Source organism: Anas acuta, chromosome 3, assembly GCF_963932015.1.
Source record: "Anas acuta chromosome 3, bAnaAcu1.1, whole genome shotgun sequence".
Lineage (NCBI taxonomy): Eukaryota > Metazoa > Chordata > Aves > Anseriformes > Anatidae > Anas > Anas acuta.
The window spans coordinates 17,770,048-17,789,943 of NC_088981.1; the positions used below are offsets into that span (position 1 = coordinate 17,770,048).

At 40.5% G+C, this 19,896-nt stretch overlaps 1 protein-coding gene across 8 annotated transcripts in view; it reads left to right on the forward strand.

Moving 5' to 3' along the window:
• The window catches only part of CDC42BPA (CDC42 binding protein kinase alpha), a 156,597-nt gene extending 137,061 nt beyond the window's left edge, over window positions 1-19,536 (forward strand). For 5 of the 8 annotated variants that reach the window (XM_068675904.1, XM_068675908.1, XM_068675905.1 and 2 more), the window contains 6 exons: window positions 888-972; window positions 1,705-1,828; window positions 3,135-3,252; window positions 12,277-12,394; window positions 13,143-13,300; window positions 14,635-19,536. In XM_068675904.1, the coding sequence (XP_068532005.1) occupies window positions 888-972; window positions 1,705-1,828; window positions 3,135-3,252; window positions 12,277-12,394; window positions 13,143-13,300; window positions 14,635-14,766 (735 nt within the window). In that variant the 3' untranslated portion in view covers window positions 14,767-19,536. Of the gene's footprint in view, window positions 1-887; window positions 973-1,704; window positions 1,829-3,134; window positions 3,253-6,858; window positions 8,729-8,966; window positions 9,136-12,259; window positions 12,395-13,142; window positions 13,301-14,634 lie in introns of those variants that run through there. The other 3 variants (XM_068675911.1, XM_068675909.1, XM_068675910.1) reach the window with 3 other exon arrangements.
• Window positions 19,537-19,896: the final 360 nt, after the last annotated feature.

Below are 19,896 nucleotides of genomic sequence, written 5' to 3' on the forward strand. Positions count from 1 at the left end.
AGTATTCTAATTCCAACTCTAAAGCTGTATTGGGAAAGGGAAGGGGAAAGGAAAGGGAAACAGGTTATCCTGCATGGAAAACAAAAGCAAAGTAACAGCTTATCCTGGATGTCATCTCTAAGCATGTGGAAGAAAAGAAGGTGATCAGGAGTAGTCAGCATGGCTTCACCAAGGGGAAATCATGCTTAACCAATCTGATAGCCTTCTACGATGGAATGACTGGCTGGGTAAAGGAGGGGAGAGCAGTGGATGTTGTCTACCCTGACGTCAAGAAAGCTTTTAACACTGAAGGGGGAAAAGGATTTGTTTCCAACAATTTATAAACTATTTGGAGAAAGATTTTTATTTTTTTTCCTTCACGTTACATCACAAATATCGTTAGGTTTTAGAAATCAGTATATACCCTTACGTCACAAGGTGTAATTGTGGCATGTTGCTAACACAAAATAAAATCGTAGTGCTTTGTGCATCTGATAGACCGAAACTATATTATTACATGAAGTATCTTATGGAACAATTTATTTAAATGCTGGTAGGAATGTTGTTATGCCTATGGTTTTAAGTGGAATTTTAGGCAACTCCTTGTGTACCGGATCTCCAAACAGAAATTGAAGATCTAAGGTTGTCCTTTCCTCCATTTTGTGGCTATACCAACCCTCACTTGTCACTTCTGAGAGCAGGCATGTGTCATTGGATACATGATTCCTCCAGATTGTAGTTATTCTGTGGAGTAGGCTTTGCTCTGGCCAGTTACACTGTTCTGCTCCCTGGCTGGCTTTATAACAGTGCTACTTTCATAAAGGTTAGAATGCTCCTTGGAACTTTCAGAATAAGATGCACTATTTAAATATGAGTTATTGTTAAAAGATTGGTTTTCCTTGTTTCAGGTACGACCCTTGAATACAGAAGGATCGCTCAACCTTTTAGGATTGGAAACAATTAGGTTAATATATTTCAAAAACAAAATGGCAGGTAAGTAAAAAGGAGCCAGTTTTCATCATGCAAATTATTGTGTAGAAAAAAGCATTTTTATCTTGGCTTGAATCTGTGCATTGTAAAAAGTTACATACATACGTACATCTCTCAAATGTAAGTATACTTGTTAGTTTGGGAGAAAGCCATGCTTATCACACAGTGATTGCAATGATACAGATATCTGGTAGGCAGGTAGCCTGATTTTTTTTCCTTTTGAATATTCAATAAAAAATATAAAAAAGACTTAGAAAACAGAATGACTAGTTGCTCCCCCACATCTGAGATAGCCTGCCAAAACACCATCTAAAAACACCCGCACAATTTAGGGCTTTAATAATGATCTTGGCAGTGCTGAACTGAAATTAATCTTATACTTGACCTAAAGAAACCATTCCCAAAGGTCAGAAAACAAATGTTTTATACTGTGATGTTTATTTAAGTATGTTCTCCTTGAAAAGGGAAAATAAAGGTTTTGTTTGAAAGAATTAATCAACGTTTATTTTGAGAAATACAGTTGTGGCAGAAGGGTGAAGAGAAGGGTTAGGTGTGCTTTTGTTTAACAGAGTAGACGATGACCAAAAAGACTGCTAAATGAAGGAGCGTTTTTTCAAACTTGATGGAAAATGAGTGGTGAGCTACACTAGCAAAAGTAGAAAGAGGAAATGTCTTTGAATTCAAATTCCGTGAATGCCTAATGAAGCTTCTGGATTGTTTTCGTATTGATTCCAGAGGGCGATGAGCTGGTAGTTCCTGAAACATCAGATAACAGCCGGAAGCAAATGGTTCGAAATATCAACAACAAGCGCCGCTATTCATTCAGAGTACCAGAGGAGGAGAGGATGCAGCAAAGAAGGTCAGTATGCAACCTGTACTTGTCTTCCACACGTGCCTGTGGGTCCTGAAGGACAGTGGATGATGCCAATGTAGCACTACTTCACTTGCTGCTTTCTGGAATGCCCATTCAGAAGGTTCTGTGTCTTCACTAGCATGTTAATCCTCTGTATAATTTCTGTTAATACCAGTTTGGAAATGGATATATGCTGGATACACGAGTAATTTCATTAATACAAACTGTCTGAAACACCTCTAATTTGGAATACAAGTTTCCACATGCTGTATATAGGGACAGAGGTGTGCACATACATTGTATATGTAAAGATCTGTAATAAACACTTTGCAAAAGGAGATTGCATTGATAATTATGCATATATATTAATTATTTTCAGACTCCTGTTCTGCTTTTCCTTCTAGAAAGGAAGTTCTACTCTCAGCAGTATTCAAAAGCACATGCTTTCCAGATTTATTTAACTACATTAACATTCTGTAAATTTCAGTAAACTCATCTTCAGGGGACATAGGGCTGCATGATGTGTTTCTAAATAGAAGTCTTTAACAGGTCACAAATACTTTCCTAAATGGCAGTAGAAATAGGTTTGCACTATTCATTCACAGAGCACAAAGCACGTTACTGTGTTTACTATCACCCACTAAGGATGGCTTACTACTGTGCTAAACTACTCTCCAAATACTTCAGGTTTCTTACTTTCAACTTTTGTGAATGGCTGGCTCTCAGCTTCCTTTTCTTTTTGGCTCTGAGAAAAGTAATATGTGTGTGATGTGGAGATAAAATTCCAATTCTTGTTCTTGACTTTTTTGAGCTGATTGTGGTTTGGTCTTTTAAAATTATATTTATCCTGAGCTCTGAAATGCATACTTTTGGAGAACTTGTAATGCTATTCTGACCACAGACTGAGAAAGGTACCACAGTATTACTTTAATTCTGTTCTCTTATTTTCTACTTCATTTTCATCTGTGCTTTGTAATACAGCATCACGAGTGAGTTCTGCTTTTGCTCATCTTACAGAGCTTTTTATCAGCTCATAGTGGTTGTATATTTTCTGACTTTTAGTAACTATTGGGTGTGGGCTGTTAGCCTGCAAAATATCATTCATTTGTTCTAGCCCTTAGCTCTCGCTTCAAGCTGGAAGTTTCCCAGCTTGCTTGTCCATGCCAGTGCTGATAGCAAGAGTTTATTATTGCTAACGTGGTTAAATAGTTAATTTCCCCTTTAAAATAGCTGATAATCCAAGCTATAATTATTTTTTTAAATGGCTATCTTCACCTTGAACAAAATATCTAACCAGTATTTTTTCTTCCAGGGAGATGCTACGTGACCCAGAAATGAGAAATAAATTAATTTCTAACCCAACTAATTTTAATCACATAGCACATATGGGTCCAGGTGATGGTATACAAATTCTCAAAGACCTTCCAATGGTAAGTGCAAAAGTACATGTGAGAATGACTGGCAGCAACAGAGGCTGCAAATAAGAGAAAGATAGACAACTACAATTTTAAATATATGTTCAGAGTGTTTGATTAATTTCATATCGGGAACAGTGTAACTAGGGAATGGATGCTGTTTGTGATAAAATTTACATGAAGAGGATGACACTTAAGCATTGATGGCTGGGGAAGGATTAACTAATACCTCTTGGGTTTTAAGGCAGGTTGGCTTCTCAGTGTTGGTTTTAGCTTTTATAGCATTTATAAAGGTAAAAAGAGGATTTGAGCCTGGATACTTTGTGGAAATGGAAAGAGAAATTCTTTTCTCCATGAACTACGTTACTGTAAGTTCAATTCCTTTCTTTTCTTCCCATCCTTAACTGCAATTTAGCCTCTCTCTCTCTACAGTCTCTTCTCCTCAGATAGTGAAACTGTGGCAGTTTAAAAGCATGTAGTGTCCAAAGTTCTTTCCATGAGTAAGATGCGATTTTTCATTTTCTCTCCAAATTAAGTAGATTCAGTGAAACAGAATTTCTTAAATGAAAACTGCCCTTTAAGTAAAAATGAAGAAAACAAAACTTGTCATAGCACACACATTTGTCTCCACAAAGCCTTTTTGAGGAAATACTCAGCAGGAAGTTAGTGAAGTTTTTGCTGAGCTACAAATTAGTATTTAGTTCAGAGGAGATAATCATACTGCTTACTTCAGGCTATGTTGAACATCTATCGTATTTATGTGTTCTGTATTGCTTTCTAAACAATGGTTTTTCGTCCACAATAGATGTGATTCAGGATATGATAATTAACTCTGTAAGAAAGATTTTATGATATTATTAAACAGACGATACAAGTACCTCCATAAGACATAGGCGTATATAATTAGTACAGCAGCACTGTCTAAAATCATCGTCAATATTACTTGGAGTTTATGCAGAAAGCAGAAAGTAGGAGGACTTCTCAGTGTCTGAAGAACTAAAAGGAAACTACAATAAGACTGGAAACGAAAATGTGCCGTGTAGTTGCACTGGCTTTGGAGCTTAAGAGCTTAACTTCTGGTCTCCAGATACTCATTTCTGCAAAAAATGGTACTTCTATGTTGTATTTTACATACCAATCTTTACATCTTTGAAGTCTGCATCTTGAACAGGAGCCCTTTGACACTGTCGTTTACTTGTATGAGGATAGGCAAGGAAAGGAGGTTTCCTTTAATCTCATACTAGAGACACTTAGAAAAGGCTCTCTATAACAAGTCGGTGCAGCTGAGCAACAAACAGTAGTGCGTGTGTATTTATAACAAACTAAAAATGAAAAGAAGCAGGCTGGTTCTAAAAAATGCAAGACAAATCCAAGGGAAGTTGGCCAAAGGCCAACTCACATCTCACCTGGATGTTTATGTTTATATATATAGATGTTTGTGTGTGTGTGTGCCTGCTGTTTAATGATAATTTGCTTCAGGGCAGGATGCAGATCAGAACTTCTTTTCAACTCTTCCCTTACTACTGTGTTCTTTCAAATGTTTCTGGTTCTAGTCAAGCAGAGAAAATAATTACTAATGATAAAGGTAGGGCAAAAGATGTCTTATTTCATGAGTGTTGAAAGTTCTTGAGAATGAAAAGCTGAGAGGATTCTTAATCAAGCCCCAAATCTGGAAAGTGTAAAATGAGGAGATACTTCACCTATAGATGTTGGTTTTCGAGACTCTTACCTGGATTAATATTTCTTGAGCTATATCAGCCTTGTATTAGCTAAAAGGTCACATTTGGAAGTAGGATTGGTAATTTGCTTCTTACCAATCAGTACAATGTTTTGAAAGAAATTTAGAAATCACTTTCTATGCTTAACGTTGACGAGAAGACATTAGAAAATGTTTACGCTGTAAAACTGATTTCTGCACTTGTTCCACTGCTGCATATTTTTTTTTTTTTAAAGTTCCTATTAAAACCTCTTTTTTTGCAAGTAGTCTTAATGCTGGGAGAAGTCATTGCAGATAAAGCAAATTTGTTGTTTATTTTTATATTTTCAGTAACAAGGTAAAGAATACTCTTCCAGTCCTTTGTATGGCTTAGCTTAGTATGCTTCAGGAGAAAATATATTTAATTCTAAAGAAATATGGGAAAGATTGCTGCCTTTTACTTTGCAAATGCTCGTTTCTGTTTACCAAAAGGGCTAATAAAATACATTTTTGCATGTAGAGTGCTACCACTAGGGGGAACACGTCGTATACAGCTAATAGTTTTCTCAAATTGTCTTCATCCAACTACGTTATGAGATGTTGCTTATGAAATATTGGAATACAGAAAGTGAATGAAAATAATGGACTGAGCCTTTTTACTTGCTGTTTCTTCAGACTTCCTTGGGCAATTTCAAATGTGGACGGATCTAGTGATAAGAAGTTGTTCTTCCAGCATGGGTATTCGCTGATGTCAGTATGGTGTTATGTAGGCAGAAGGGTCCTTATTGATAGGGTTTAATAGAGAACAGATATTTTAATCTCTGCATTGGATGAGATTGTCACATTTTAATAGCCAGCTTGGCCTAGATTTATCTTACATCCATGGATGAACTTTATAAAACTAATGACAATTTTTATTTACATGTATGTGTTTATATATGTGTATTTATTATATACACTATATATACATCTATATGTATGTATACATTAAGTGAATCCAATCAAAACCCATCTCTGCAGTCCCATTAACCTCCCTCTGCTGCCCTTTTCAGGTGAAGTGCCTCTAATTGAGCAAAGCACAGAATTAGAAGTAGGAGCAGTGTCCATTGCGTGGCCAGGTTGCAATATGCTGGGAGGACAGGTGGGGACACACACGTGGGCTGCCCTCACCCACGGCGTAACTGCCTACTGGATGCAGTGCCCAAGGGAGCTTCCTTGCTCCCAGCCTGCTGCTTTCCTTAATGATGTCTTTTGGAAGACCAACTTCAGAGCGTTTAATTTGTATTGTAAAAGTCCAAAATGAAAATCAGATAAATGGAGAGTTCAAAATTATTCCTGGCTATTTGATATGTTGTGTACAAAACAGATGCCTACATATGCACAGCATGGTTGTCTGCATGTGAGAATGTGCATGTATGTGCTGACACGGCCACACAAGGGAAAAAGACACTTTATGTGCATTCTTTCCAAAGTCTTGGTATGCAACAGGCACATGGTATGAGCAGTGAGATAAATGTATGGCAAATGGCAGTCTTTTCGCCTAGTCCCGTGTTCTCACCATAATGGGTGCCCTTGACTTCAGTATAGCCCTGTGTTTGCGCAGAAGTGAATATGCCCAAGACTGAGTGAGGTCAGATTTAAAAGAGAATATGTTAGATGTAATCAGACAACTATGAGCTTGCATCCTTCTTTCCTTCATCGCCATCAGGTACTTAAGGGTCTGGCTTTGACAAACAAGTTTGTGGGCTCAGCCGTAACAGAAACCAGAACTTCTTATGTGCTGTTAGCAGAGTTGTAATCAGTACGTGTTTGTGTTTTATTGATGTGGATACTAGATTGGGGTCACTGTACTGCTCTGTACGATTTAGAATTGTTCCTGTTAGTATATCCCCAAACTCATTTATGTACGTGTTTTTCTTCCCTAGCAGCCTGTCACCAATTAACTGGCCGTACAGTCTGGCCTCCCTTCTGCCCTCTTGTCCCTTGAAGCCACTTTATCGTGGATGCTCCTTAGTAGTGAAGATCTGAAATCTGGAACTGCACTTACTGCAGCACAGACTACCGCTCTGTGTCCATCAGATTTACAGGATTGATTTTGCTTTCATATTCTGCATGCCGGAGTATTTTACATACAAAAGCTAGTCTCAACTGCCATGGTATTTGATCGTTAATGCTTCAGTTTGACCTCATTACACATGAGCCATTATACTTCCATTACAGATTATGTGTGAAGCTTTGCTTGTTTGAAGTGAGAACCTATCAGAGGAAATGAATACTTAAACATATTTGATATTCTTTAAAGACAGCGGGAACCGCATGCATGTATCTAATGGCAGAGTCCATGGAGAGAGTTCCATGAAGGATTGCTTTTAAAATGTTGCCATATCGTGGCTTTTTCACGCTCATGAATGGCTAAATATTTTTATTGCCTGCAGTTGGCCTGCCCTTGGCTTTTTAGCTTTTTAGACACTCCCTTTTCTCCCTCATTGGCTTTTAAGAATGTAGCTGGTTTGCTGCCAGTTCTAGTGGTAGCAGGTATCTCAGTGAAGTCTACGTTCATGGACCATTACTGGAATGGTGGCTTCTTGTACTCATATTCAGATGCTGCTAAACTTACTAGAAACAATTTAATATATATTATATATTACATGCCATAACGTGTTCATTGATGTTTCAGTTAACATGCAAAGCCTCATAATACCTATGCATTCAAAAAATAATAATAATTTGGATTTTAGCAGCTGAGAGAAATGAAGAGAACAGTTCCAACAATGTTTGATGATATATTTTGGGATGTGATTTAATGTTCATCCAAACTTTACTATATTCCACATACAAAAAGTAGTGCCTTAGGTTTAGTAGAGGGGTAAGCTGAATTTTTACCATATTTTATTTCAGTAAGTCTTAACATTTCTAATGTTATCCGGACCTGTTTCTTTTAAGGTGATGAAATCAGTTGGATAAGGGGAAGAGAAAAATTAGGAATGGTGTTCCGATTTGCTGGTGGCCTTTGGTTAAACCATCCATTCAGCAGGCTGAGCTGCTGAAAACGTACAGATGGCACAGGGAGTGAGATCAAGCCTTAAAATGCTTTTCTGTTAAATCTGGACTTAAATGAGTTTGAATAATGAGCGCTTGTGTCAGCATGTTCTGAAGAGATCAATTCGAATTTTTTCCTGCTTAATTTGCAGGATTACTTTTCTCTCCTTTTTCTTTATGTCTCACTTTGGGGGCACGTTGCTCGGTTGACCTGTTAAAAACGTTTGAATTTCCCAATATTTCTGCTCCTTATCTGATAAGGGCCCACTCTTCTGGAGCACAGAGACATCAGTGCAAAGTCTGATCCCCACGAAGGCGCTGTCAGGCTTAGTGAGCAGACAGGAGGAAATAGGCCTTGTGCTCTCTGTACGACAGGGTAAATTGTCCCAGTTGTCTGACACTAACCAGCTCACCTTCCCACCCCGTCTGTGTCCCTATTCCGTTGAAACACTGTTCACACCTGTTAGAAATACTCTGTGTTTGTTGTATGGGTGATACTTAATTTTAATGGAATCGCTAAAATGCATGACTAATCGAAGGAAATCTCTTACGATCTCTAACTGTTGTGTATTCTCATCTTTTTTTCTTCCCACACCATCTCACCTGTGTTCACCTTCCTTTGTGTTATGTCTATTTTAGATTGTAAGCTCCTCAAGGCAGGGAACTGATGCTTCTTCACTGTCTGTAAAGCACCTTTTATAACTGTGGTGCTCTTTGAAATATCAAATTCTAATAAATATTAGAATTTATTGCCAATGAGTTAAAAGTTTTTTTTTTAATGTTTTAGCAACAGCAAGGGCAACAGGCCCGTGTGACTCCATCTAGGGAAGGTACTCAGAGGACGGGGGGTAACTGTAAGAACCTGTGCATTGACAAGTGAGCAGGGCTGCTGTTTGGCTGTCCTTTGGTGTTTGACTGCTTTTGCAAACTGCTGTTGCTGGTGTAACCTGCGCAACCATCCTTCATCGCTTTCTCTTCCCGTTGTCTTTGATAGCAGCACTCCCCTTGTCAGTTCCCTCATCATCAGTCCCGTACAATGTCCTCTCTGAGCAGCTTTGAGCACCTCTGCCACGTGACTGTTAATTCAGCTGAAAAATTCCTCTCCTACGATTCCATAAGCACTGCGTTTCCCCCACCTCCTCACTCTGTCCTGGGTACTCCAAACTTATGACTCTGTGGGTATGGGCAGCTGAGTTCACTGTACTAACACTCTGTGATTTTCCTTTCACCTGGCTATTAACATGGGAGAAAAACCCTTGTAAATACAGTGGTTTCCTTCAGCCCTAACTTTCTGCTGTCCCAGCTGATTTGTTTTCTGCTGTCAACTTTGGGCTTTCCCCAGCTCTGACATGCCAAGAAACAGATAATTCATGGCTTTAAAAAGAAAAGAAGTGTGTAGCAACTGGGCTGAACCTTTTGCTGTGAAAATTGCTTTTCAATCACCAGAAGGATCTGGGAATTTATTATATATATTTTTGTTGTTTTATGGTGTACATCCTCCAGCAGTCAGTGGCAGGGATGAGATGCTGTGTATCAGGTTGCATTAGGAAAAGGTTCTGGGTCTGTCTCTGTTGCACCAAGCTTCCAAACGGTTTGTTTGTGATGAAATCATGTGGAGTGCAAGAATTTACACAGTTGGAGAGACACAGATTGTGCCTAGACACAGTCTCGGTTCAATTACATGAATGAAGTTGAAACGTGTACAAGCAGGAAGATCAAAAATTAAAGATAACACCATCTTGTTTACACAGCTCCTCTTAATCCTAGTGGTTTTAATCAGTGACCAAGGTAAAATACTGTGCTGTAGATCTCCTTCCAGCTGGAATGTAAAATCTGGGGGACGGAATTGATACTTTCTTTTTTTCATGCATTGTGCATCCTGGTCTGAACACGTGAGGTTGGTATGTCCTGTGGTGCTTCAAGCCATACTAAAACAATTACACAAGTACTTGCTAGCGTATTGTATAATTACATGCTGTGCTGTGGCCTCTAGTTCTGCTTAGGACAGATCTGCAGGTAAATCAGAAATGGCCTGTGAGGTAGATTGGTGGTGGGTGGTTGCTCAGGGCTTGTGTGTGTCTGAGCTGGGCCCCCCCGTAATGGGAACACCGCTGATGGGTTCTGCGACCTCCAGACTCTCTTCAGACACGTGCAGCAAACCTTCACTGCCAGGCTGCCTCGCTCTTCTAGACCCCTACTGCTGGGAAGGGTTCCAGATACACACCTACAAACCACGCTGGAGAGAATTTAAAAATGCAGATGAAATAATAATGTATTTTCCATAAAGTTTCCATGAGGTTTTCCAGCATGTATTTAGTTCATTTTTAGATCAATGAACAATAAATTTGCTCTGTGGAGAAACTTTCTACAAGGAATTACATGGACGTTGCAAACTGAGGTCATGAAAAATAATCGTCACTAGCAACACTAACAAAATAAATTAGTCTTTTTAACGTACTCATTCCTCCCTTCCCCTGCTGCCTGTAGGTCTATTCGGTCCCTGTTGAGGAGGTAGATTGCCTTGTCATTAAATGTAATTGCTCTCCTCGCAAAGTGAAATGTTGTAGGTTTATACAAGTATGAAGCACCTTCCATGCAACTTCAGTGTGCTAATTGCAGTGCACACGTTTCCTGGTGCTGCTCTTGGGTTTCTTTTTTATTTCTCAAAACACGATGATAACCTCTTCCCCTGACTATTTGTAGCATTGGAGGAGCCCCTCTGTGTTCTTTATGCACAGCCAGGTTGCTCATGCGCTACACTGTAACTCAGGTTGTTCATTGCATGGTGAAGGACAGGTACAGAAATTTAGTATTTGGTGCTACAAAGTAGGTTGTTTGTTCTCATTTGGAGGAAAAAAAAAAAAAATGGCAAGCAAGAGGCAGCAGCATGATCCTGCAGGTGATTTAAAATAGATCCTTATAAGCCTCTGGGTATAAATCCTCACTGACAACACTGCAGAAGCGGTTACAGGGAGAATTAAATGGGGCTTTTCCCTTGGTAAGGTCTCTTTTTGGTGTTTGAGAGAGATTTTAAATTCTTCTTTGTTTTTCGAGTGTTAAAAATGAGTCGTTTCTAGTCCACTGAGATGAAAAGCAAAGATTTGAGTGTAGTAGCAAAGAGGTCTGTAATAGCAGTGACTCTTAAAGTCTCGGTAAAATTGGACTGACAGCAGATTGGCAACAATTGTCTGATAAAGGCTGCACTATATAAAACCTATTCGTTGCGAAGCCTTTATCTAAATATCCACTTTAAAATATATCCAGAGAAATAGTTGGTAGCTGAAAGTCTCTGAGAATACCCAAGGGGTGGTGGGTGGGGGAATCTTTGTTCTGGTCTGAAATTTGCATGACTTTGCTGCAAATAGCTGTAGGCATTGCAATAGAAAATGTTGTTTTATTGTGTTTTATTTACCTTATCTGAGAGAGTGGATGGGAAAATAAGTAAATATGGCTAGGAAGAAATTAACAGTTACTGCTGGAAGTGTTTTGTGACATGGAAATAAACTGGTGCTCAGAGCTACCTGTAGTTCTTTCCACATGCTGCATCTGTAAAGGTTCCCTAAACTTAAGTCTAGTTAATGCTCATGACTTAATAGTGGAAATCATGTTAGTCTGGTGTTTAGGCAGAGATAAAATGATAAGAAAGGATATCAGAAATCCTGGGTTAAAAAGCCAGCTCATCTTTAGGCTAACTAAGCTGAGAATCCTTTTTCCCCACAGTTAGCTATAAGTTAACAGAAGCAGAAATAACATCTCCAATTAGTTACTTGAAAGTATTGTTTTCCCTTCACGTAATGACAAAACCTATTTTTAAGGAACTGCCGTATCCAAGCAGAGGCATTGTGTTTTATCTCTCCCCTCAGTAAAGGACCACTTCAGTCCAGTAATAATTTAGAAAATCTCGCTGGAACTCAGGTAGTGACAATGGAAATACATAGAAAAACTGATGGTGGGTGCCCTGGTCATCCTGTTTGACCAGGCTGGAAACACGAGGCAGATTGTTACTTTGGTTCAATTGATGGAGGTCTGGAGAAACACTGTTAGTCCCTTCAGAATCACCCGAGTAATGGACGACTGATCCAGCAGGTGGTGTTACAACTCTGCAGGCATTAGGGATTAACGTGGTTACCATAGGAAGTTATGTAGAGCTGCAGAGTTGGTTTGCAAACTTTGCTGACATGCTGCTCAGACAATTCATACCTGGTAAGGTTGGGTTGTTAATGGGTATTGGGGCCTTCCTTCCTAACATCCAAGGTTGAGCTAGCAGTCGATAAAAAACTTGTTGTTGTGTGTCTGCATTGCAGAATCTTCGGCCTCAGGAAAGTCGGACTGTGTTCAGTGGCTCCGTCAGCATCCCATCGATCACCAAGTCCCGCACAGAACCAGGACGATCAATGAGCGCAAGCAGCGGGTTAGCAGCAAGTAAGCAAACAGACCTGTTGGGTTGGGGCTATGCACAAGTGTTTTAGGGAAGTTAGAATTAAAACAGCATTCTTACCCTTGGGACTACTTTGCTGCTGCTTAAGTGTTTTAAATCATTGCCAAGTTGTTCTCAAGTTCCATGGTTACTCTGTTTGTTGCTGACCTGCACAGAGCTGTTGCTGCCTCTCTTGCTGCTGGTGCAGAGAGGAAGCAGTAGGAAACTGACTGCTGGTATGGAAGTGTTGTGCTGCACTGAATTGGAAACCCTTTTCCTAGTGCTGCCATGCTACCTCATGTGCCAGTCAGCACAGGTCACTGCCACCAGGCAAGTGATTAAATAATAGAGCATGCGAAAACAGCCAGCAGCTTGCAGAAAGCGTGTGTGTTATGTCTGCTGTAATCTGTATGTGCTGGCGTGACCCTACGCACTCCCTGGGGAGATGCAACTGTAACGAGGCTGCCAGCACAGCAGCTTCTTCAACTGCTGTCTCTTTAGGGACACAGTGACTCTGTCCATGCTGTATAAAGCATGCTAACCCTGACACGCCAAGGGAGGAACCAGAGAATCCCTAGGAAAAACTGTGTCTGGCATCAGACGAGATAAAAGCCCACACCAGCTGCAAGCCATGAGCTGAGCATCTTGGGGCATGCTGAAGGAAAGCAGGAACAGCTAGAGGAACAGCTAACAAAATTTCTGGTACCTTGACTGGGCATCTGTAACACAGCTTAATTCCTCTGCATGTTTTAGGATCATCTGCACAGAACGGCAGCGCGTTGCGGAGGGAATTCTCAGGAGGTAGCTATGGAGCAAAGCGACAGCCGATGGCATCGCCCTCAGACGGCTCCTTGTCCTCTGGTGGCCTGGACCAGGGCAGTGACGCACCGACAAGGGACTACGAGCGAGAGGTGAGTGATAGCATAAAGAGGAGAAAATCGAAGCGTGTTGATAAGGATGAGGAAGTTAAATTATGTCAGGGGTTTGGGTGGTGTAAGAATCCCTTCACAGAGAAGGCCGATCAAGCATCAGAATAGGCTTCCCAGTGAAGTGAGAGAGCCCCCACCCCTGGAGGTATATAAAGGGCATGTGGACGTGGCACATGGGTACGTGGTTTAGTGATGGGACTTGGGAGGTCAGGCTGACAGTTGGACTTGATAACCTTGAAGGTCTTTTCCAAGCCAGATGATTATACAACTGTGTTCTAACTCTGTTCCTAGTATATAATGTGTGGAAAATTCTCTTTGCACTCCTCACCTGTAGATACAGGGACAGTGAGGTTCCCCAAAATACTGGCCCAGTAGACTAACAGCTTGGTAGCAACGTCTCACAGCTTGAAGTGGTGATACTACTTCTGCCCTTTATTTGCAGACTCATAAGCTATATTAGCAAATATTTCACAGCAGGCATTTTGTCATAGTCATCAGAGTGCCTGAAGTTAATGAGGTAATTTAAGAATTATCATATAATAATTTCCTTTAGAGCAGAAACTGGATTTGATCATTTACATTTTGTGCAAAACAAGACTGTAATTATGATTGGATGACAATCCTGCCCAGTGCTAAACTCAGTCCCTCCAGCCAGGAATGTTTTATGTAGGAGGGTTCAATCTGAAGCTGGCCAGCCAAACTTCACCAGCCTATTTTGAAACCAAGGAATGAGAAAACTAGAGATCACACAGGCTTTTTGTGGTACAGAAGGGCAAGCGTCAACCCAAACTCAGGTCAGACATACTTGCATTCTGCTGTACTCAGGAAGATGTAATTAGAGTATCCTGACCAGAATCATTTGAATTAATATTCTGGGAGCATCATAGAAGAAACTGTGATAAAGCGTGCACCATGAAGATTCCACCAGTTAGCGAAGAGCATCCCGGGTTCTAAGTTGCAAAAAGGCAGGAGCTGTTGTAGCTCACAAGCAACTTGGAGTTGCACGCTCAGGCTCATGAAGAGGCCCTCAGTAATGTGCAGGCTGCGAGAATCCCACAGGTGTTGTACCCTTGTACCAGCATCAGTTATGCCTACTGTAAGCAGCAGATTTGACAGCTTACTCTTAATTCCCACCCCCTTGCCAAGAAATTCTGAACAAAGAAAATTCCTCCATGTTTTTGGACACAAGCAAAATATGTGCAGGCCTCTGAATCCAGTCACCTGTTGCTCAGACACCCAGAGTCTTGTTACTTACTGGTTACTTACTGGTCAGAGTGTTGTTACTTACTGGTGTTCTTCCTGTCTCTTGGCTGCAGGACTCTGACTCTCCAAGACACTCTACTGCGTCGAACAGCTCCAACCTCAGCAGCCCTCCCAGTCCAGTTTCTCCTCACAAGACCAAGAGCCTCTCCCTGGAGAGCTCTGACCATGTGAGTTGGGACTCATGAACTGCTTCAGCTTTCAGATTCGACATCACAGCAGCTTGCTGTCCCCTTCACCTCTTCCAGTTCCCACCTTCATCATCTTAACCCTCCCCGTTGCCCATCTCAGTGATCTGGGAGTGGGCTAGAGAGGCTGGTCGTCTTCAGCACTGTTCAGCACTGCCTCACCCTCTCTTCCCCAGATTTGACAGCAGCAAATGAGCAAAGCTAGGGTGTTGGTAAATACCAGATGCTGTTAGATTTGTATTAGTCTTGGTTTCATTTTTGTGGTTACAGCTGCTTTAAAGACATATTTATCCCACCCCCCAATTCCCTCAAAAGTAGCTTAAATAGACCAGACCAGTGTCAACAGGAGAAAATTTAGAGGGATTTTTTTTTTTCATGCAATAGCTTGTTGTACTGTACAAAAGTAGCACAGAGACCCCTTCCCCTGCATGGGGAACGATCAGTATGTCAGAGGCACATAAAAGCTTTCAGCCACCACATTTGAATGTCAATCTGATTGTTGCCAGCAAATCCTTATTGATTAAGATGATGCATATTTTACTACCGTACAGAGTTTAAATAAATACACAGATGTTAGAGTAAAATATGTATGTATATATTTAAAAAAAGAAAAAAAAAATCAAAAAAAAATTGTGTATGCAGCAGAAGATGGATGCTTATTTAAGAGAGCCTTTAATTTAAGATTTGTGTTGTCCCTGTTTTCATGCTTGGTGATATACAGACTTGCAGGCCTGGCCTAAAACCTTTTGCAGGACAGACAGTCATTTACTCACGTTGCGCACCATTTGCTGCACTGCCAGGAGTCCCCGCAGTACTTTCACATTTCTTTACTTCTGGCAGTGGTGTAGCTGAGGCTGTAATTCCCGCTTTCATGTTACTCCTCCTCCTTTGCAAAAATGACAATGATTGGAAAGCAACCCCTGCCCTGAGAACCAAGGGCCCCGGTCAGCCAGGCGGCTGCCCTGGGTTATTCTGTGCTAGCTGTGCAGCTGAGATACCTTACGGCATGCTATGGTAGAGGTCCTTACAGCAGCAAGGGAGCTCAGTGCCGCAGGATTCAGCAGGAAAACTGCTTCCCTGGGTCAGCCTTTGGCCAGGTTTAAGGAAGGGAGCAGCCTTCCACGTCCCTTTCATCATCCCCGAACAGCAAACTGTTACCGTTGTTACCAAATACTAGTTTGTAATACACCAACCAAACGAGTGCTCTTATCCTGAAGCCAGCCGTCGCTGGCTGTGCTGTCACTGTAGCAATGAAGAACCTTGAAGACTGACCTCATACTGTTCACACTGTGGTCATCGAAGATGCCTAGCCACCCACAACTGCCGTGCTGGCAAGGTTGGTTTTCCTCTCCCATGCTGTGGGTTTGTGCAATTTGCAGTTGTTTCTGTGTGCTCACCTGCTGTTTGGTTCCAGTAGCAGTTCAGGAGGCCAGAAAGTATTGCAGTGAATGACAGAGCCTGCTGCAGCTGCAGAAATAAGTAAAAAGCTGGAGCTGGTCATGCAGTCAACAGAATAACGTGAGAGGCCGATGTACAGATGTGTGGTAAGAGCAGATGTCTCATCTCTTCATTTAGCAAGGCAGATGTGTTTTTTATTTGGGAGTGTTCAAACAAGCCTCTTTTCTCAGTAGTATTGTTGCTGGTGTTTCTACTATTACCATAGCCAAACATGTGAGGGTTTTCTGCATTTAGAATACTGTTTCTTGGTGGGTTTCAGAAACTTGCTATGGCTCTTAAACCATTACATATTCTTGCGGTCAGCAGTGATAGAGTGTTTCACCCACATAGAGATGTTTGGAGTTTTCCAGTTTGTGTCTTCTGTAATGGAAGTTATAGGTAAGTTCAAACCGTGTACAGTAATTTCCAGGTATGATCCCAATGTGAAACAGGGAATGAGACACAGATCGTTGCCTGTACCATTTTATCATGCTGGGTCTCCTAAGTAAGATTTCTCTTTCACTCTGAATCAAAAGGCTTGTCAAAGTTTGAGCTCATTAAATACTATTTTGGGACAGGAATTCAGTATTATTTTTGAAACCATCATATCAAAAACCTGTCTCTTTCCCCGATTTGGGTTTTTCAGAGTAGCAAGACAGTAGCGTGTGGTTTTTCTTTTTTTGTTTTGTTTTCACTTCAAAGCTACTATTTTTGCAAGCCTGGCATTTAATATTAAAAGCTTTAGCAAACAATTAAGCACTTGAAATTAATTCCTTCCAGAAGAGGTTTTCATCGTTCTGAGGGACAGATAGGCAGGGCATTATTGGCATTACTGAACTCCACATCGGCTTCTTTTTAAAGGCTGCATATTGCTTCAAGTATAGCCACTCCTTTTTTCCCCCAATTTCGTCCTGTTGGTGAAGCATGGCCACACACTCTTCAAAGACTTTGCAGACTAGTTTTGTATTTACTGTATGTTGTATTTAAATATTAATGTTATTTTGCTATTCAGAGAAGGCATTTAAACGGCGGTCATTTAAGACAGAGCAGCCTGTGTGACAGGTCCCCAGGAGAGGGTCACAGCATCTTTTTTTAATGCATTTATTTTTTTTAGTTGAGCTGATGTTCTACATGAAAATGGAACCCAAAGAGCCACTACACAGAACACAATGAGAATAACTAAATGTGCATGTTTACTATGTTACAGCACCTGAAAGGTATTGCTAGCCCAAACTGACATTTTCAGGCAGAGCAGAGGTCAGCTGTGTTAGAACACTAAGATCCACAGGACAAGAGCTCCACAGGCCTATGCTGTTTGCACACCACAATTTTTAAGCTTTGGCAGTCTCCTTTAGGATCACTATATTTAATCATTTGTTTGGTACTGTGTATTTTTATATGCATCTGTTAAAAAGAGAAACAGAAACTGTTCTCTCAGTTGAAATACAAATGACCACATCACTTACCTGAAAGGAGAAAGGGTGTCCTAGGACTTGAATAGTTTTTATATATTTAGGGGCCATTTGGTTATACACAATTTTAAACCACACTCATCTTTTTTTGTTGTTATGAACACTGAAAACAAACGCATACTGTAGCTGAGCTTTTTCAATACTTATTGGCTAGGAAAAGTAACTTGGTCATTTGAACTGTTAAAGACTTTTGCCTGGTATCTTAAAGACAGTTGTCTCTTAAGGCTTGATGTCTCTTAAGGCTACTTTGCACTGTAGCATTGTTTCAACTCCACAAGTAGAGGGCTGCAATTTGTCCAGGGAGCTTAAAAATCTCCACCCCCCCCCCTTTTTTTTTTTTTTAAACTGTAGCATATGTTCTGTGTACACAATATGTATCTAGCTGTTTATTTCTTTTTGGCTGAGACTGAAGGTAGCTTGCATTTATGACACTACTTAAACATATGGGTTGTTGGTTTTTTGTTGTTGTTGTTTTTTCCTCTTTTATTTTGGTGGCAACAGAAGATCTGAAGAGTCAGGCAGCTACTAAGGACTCCAGGTTACAGAATGAAAAAGGTTTGGTCAGTAGCTTTCCCCTGCACGTGCATGGCCAGAGGCGTGTGGCTTTCCACATTTCATGAACCCCAAAACAGGGTTATAGTGCTTTCTTCTATGTTGTACCTGACCTGCAGAAAACAGCCGATGGTGTCAAAAAACATTCCTGTTTCTGATGAAGTAGCTTCTTTTCCTCTTGGTTAGTTGCTGCAACTTGTTATGATGTGCATTTTTGTCCATTTTAACAAGTTTCAAAACTAAGTCAAAAATTTTGTCTTTAACTCTTACAAAATTAACGGCCAAGCATGTTTTCCTCGTATATGCAGCAGAGGGGAGTAAAGGGGTTTCTCATACCAAAAAACAAAGTCCACAAAGCATAGTATTCTTATAGAAATTGAGGTTAACCACACCAACTGGCTCACAGAATATTAGACTTCCAAAACACTTTAACAGGAAAAGATACTAGCCTCAGCCAGACCCTAAATGACAGGACAAACATGCTCTGGGGTAGTAGTTTCTTGTTCAATTTTGTGTATGCTGTTTGGCTTACATGAATACATGAAGGGCAAAGCCTGCTGCGGTGCAATGACCCTGTACCTCCTTAGCCTGAGAACCAGCGGCACATTCAGCTTCTGTGGTGTTTTTTTTGTTTGTTTCCACATAGGCGTCAGTTCCTTGGAGGAAATGAGACATTTTTTCTGTACTAACACAAACTGCACCCATCTGCATGTTCTGTGTTCATGCTGTATTTGATCGATGCCCTCAGAAACACATCTGCTACAGACTTTCCATTCTAAATTCAAACTCTACCTTGTCTTTCTTAAATGCAGAGGAAAAAATAGGTTATACTAAGCTATGGCTGGAGAGTCTCGTCCACAAGGAAGAAATCCACAAGCAAATCAGTGTTGGTATTTCAGAGCAATTATATCTGCCTTTTTATGTATGACAGTTTCATTTATTTAAAAAAAATGTTTAGTTTTTTTTTTTCATTGTAATATCATTGTACAGTTTTGCATGGCCTAGATGTAATCACTTTTGTGTTTTAGAGTATAAAAGCTGACAAGTGTGCGTGCAGGGGAAAGATTCTGCTTTTTTTTTTTTTTTGCCTCTTCTCACTATTTTGTTTAATGCCCTCAGTGTTGTAGGGGACATTGTAAGAGATTCTTTGCTACAGAACAATGATGTAGATTCTTTTGCACAGAAATATTTAAGGTGGAGAAGTCAACAATGTAAAAATGACTTACCACCACTATTTTATGTCGGTAACACACTTAATATTAACCTACTTTGATGTACCGCAATAAAACAGGGAACTGTTAGAAATGCAGATGGTTTGTCTTTTTTTCCTCCCCCCCATACCTCTCCCTGTTAAGGTTTGAGGAGGAAATGGAAAGGGGAATAATCGCCTTCTAGAAGATAAGACCAGCACAAGCACACACTTGGAAGAAAAGCAGTGGGTACATAGTGCTATATAGTTTTAGCAGCTTTCAGACAAATTTAACAGAACCTTTTGTAAAAAGCCAAGCCACTTTATACTTCGGTATATACTACAGTATTTGTGACCACCTTCTCAGGTCATTTGTTCTGTGTTGGTATTTGTAGTCGTTGTTTCTGAGGTTCCTCCTTGATTTAGTTCTGTATCAAGTGTTTCAGCTGCCCTAACGTTGGAGGCTGGATTCTTACTTAG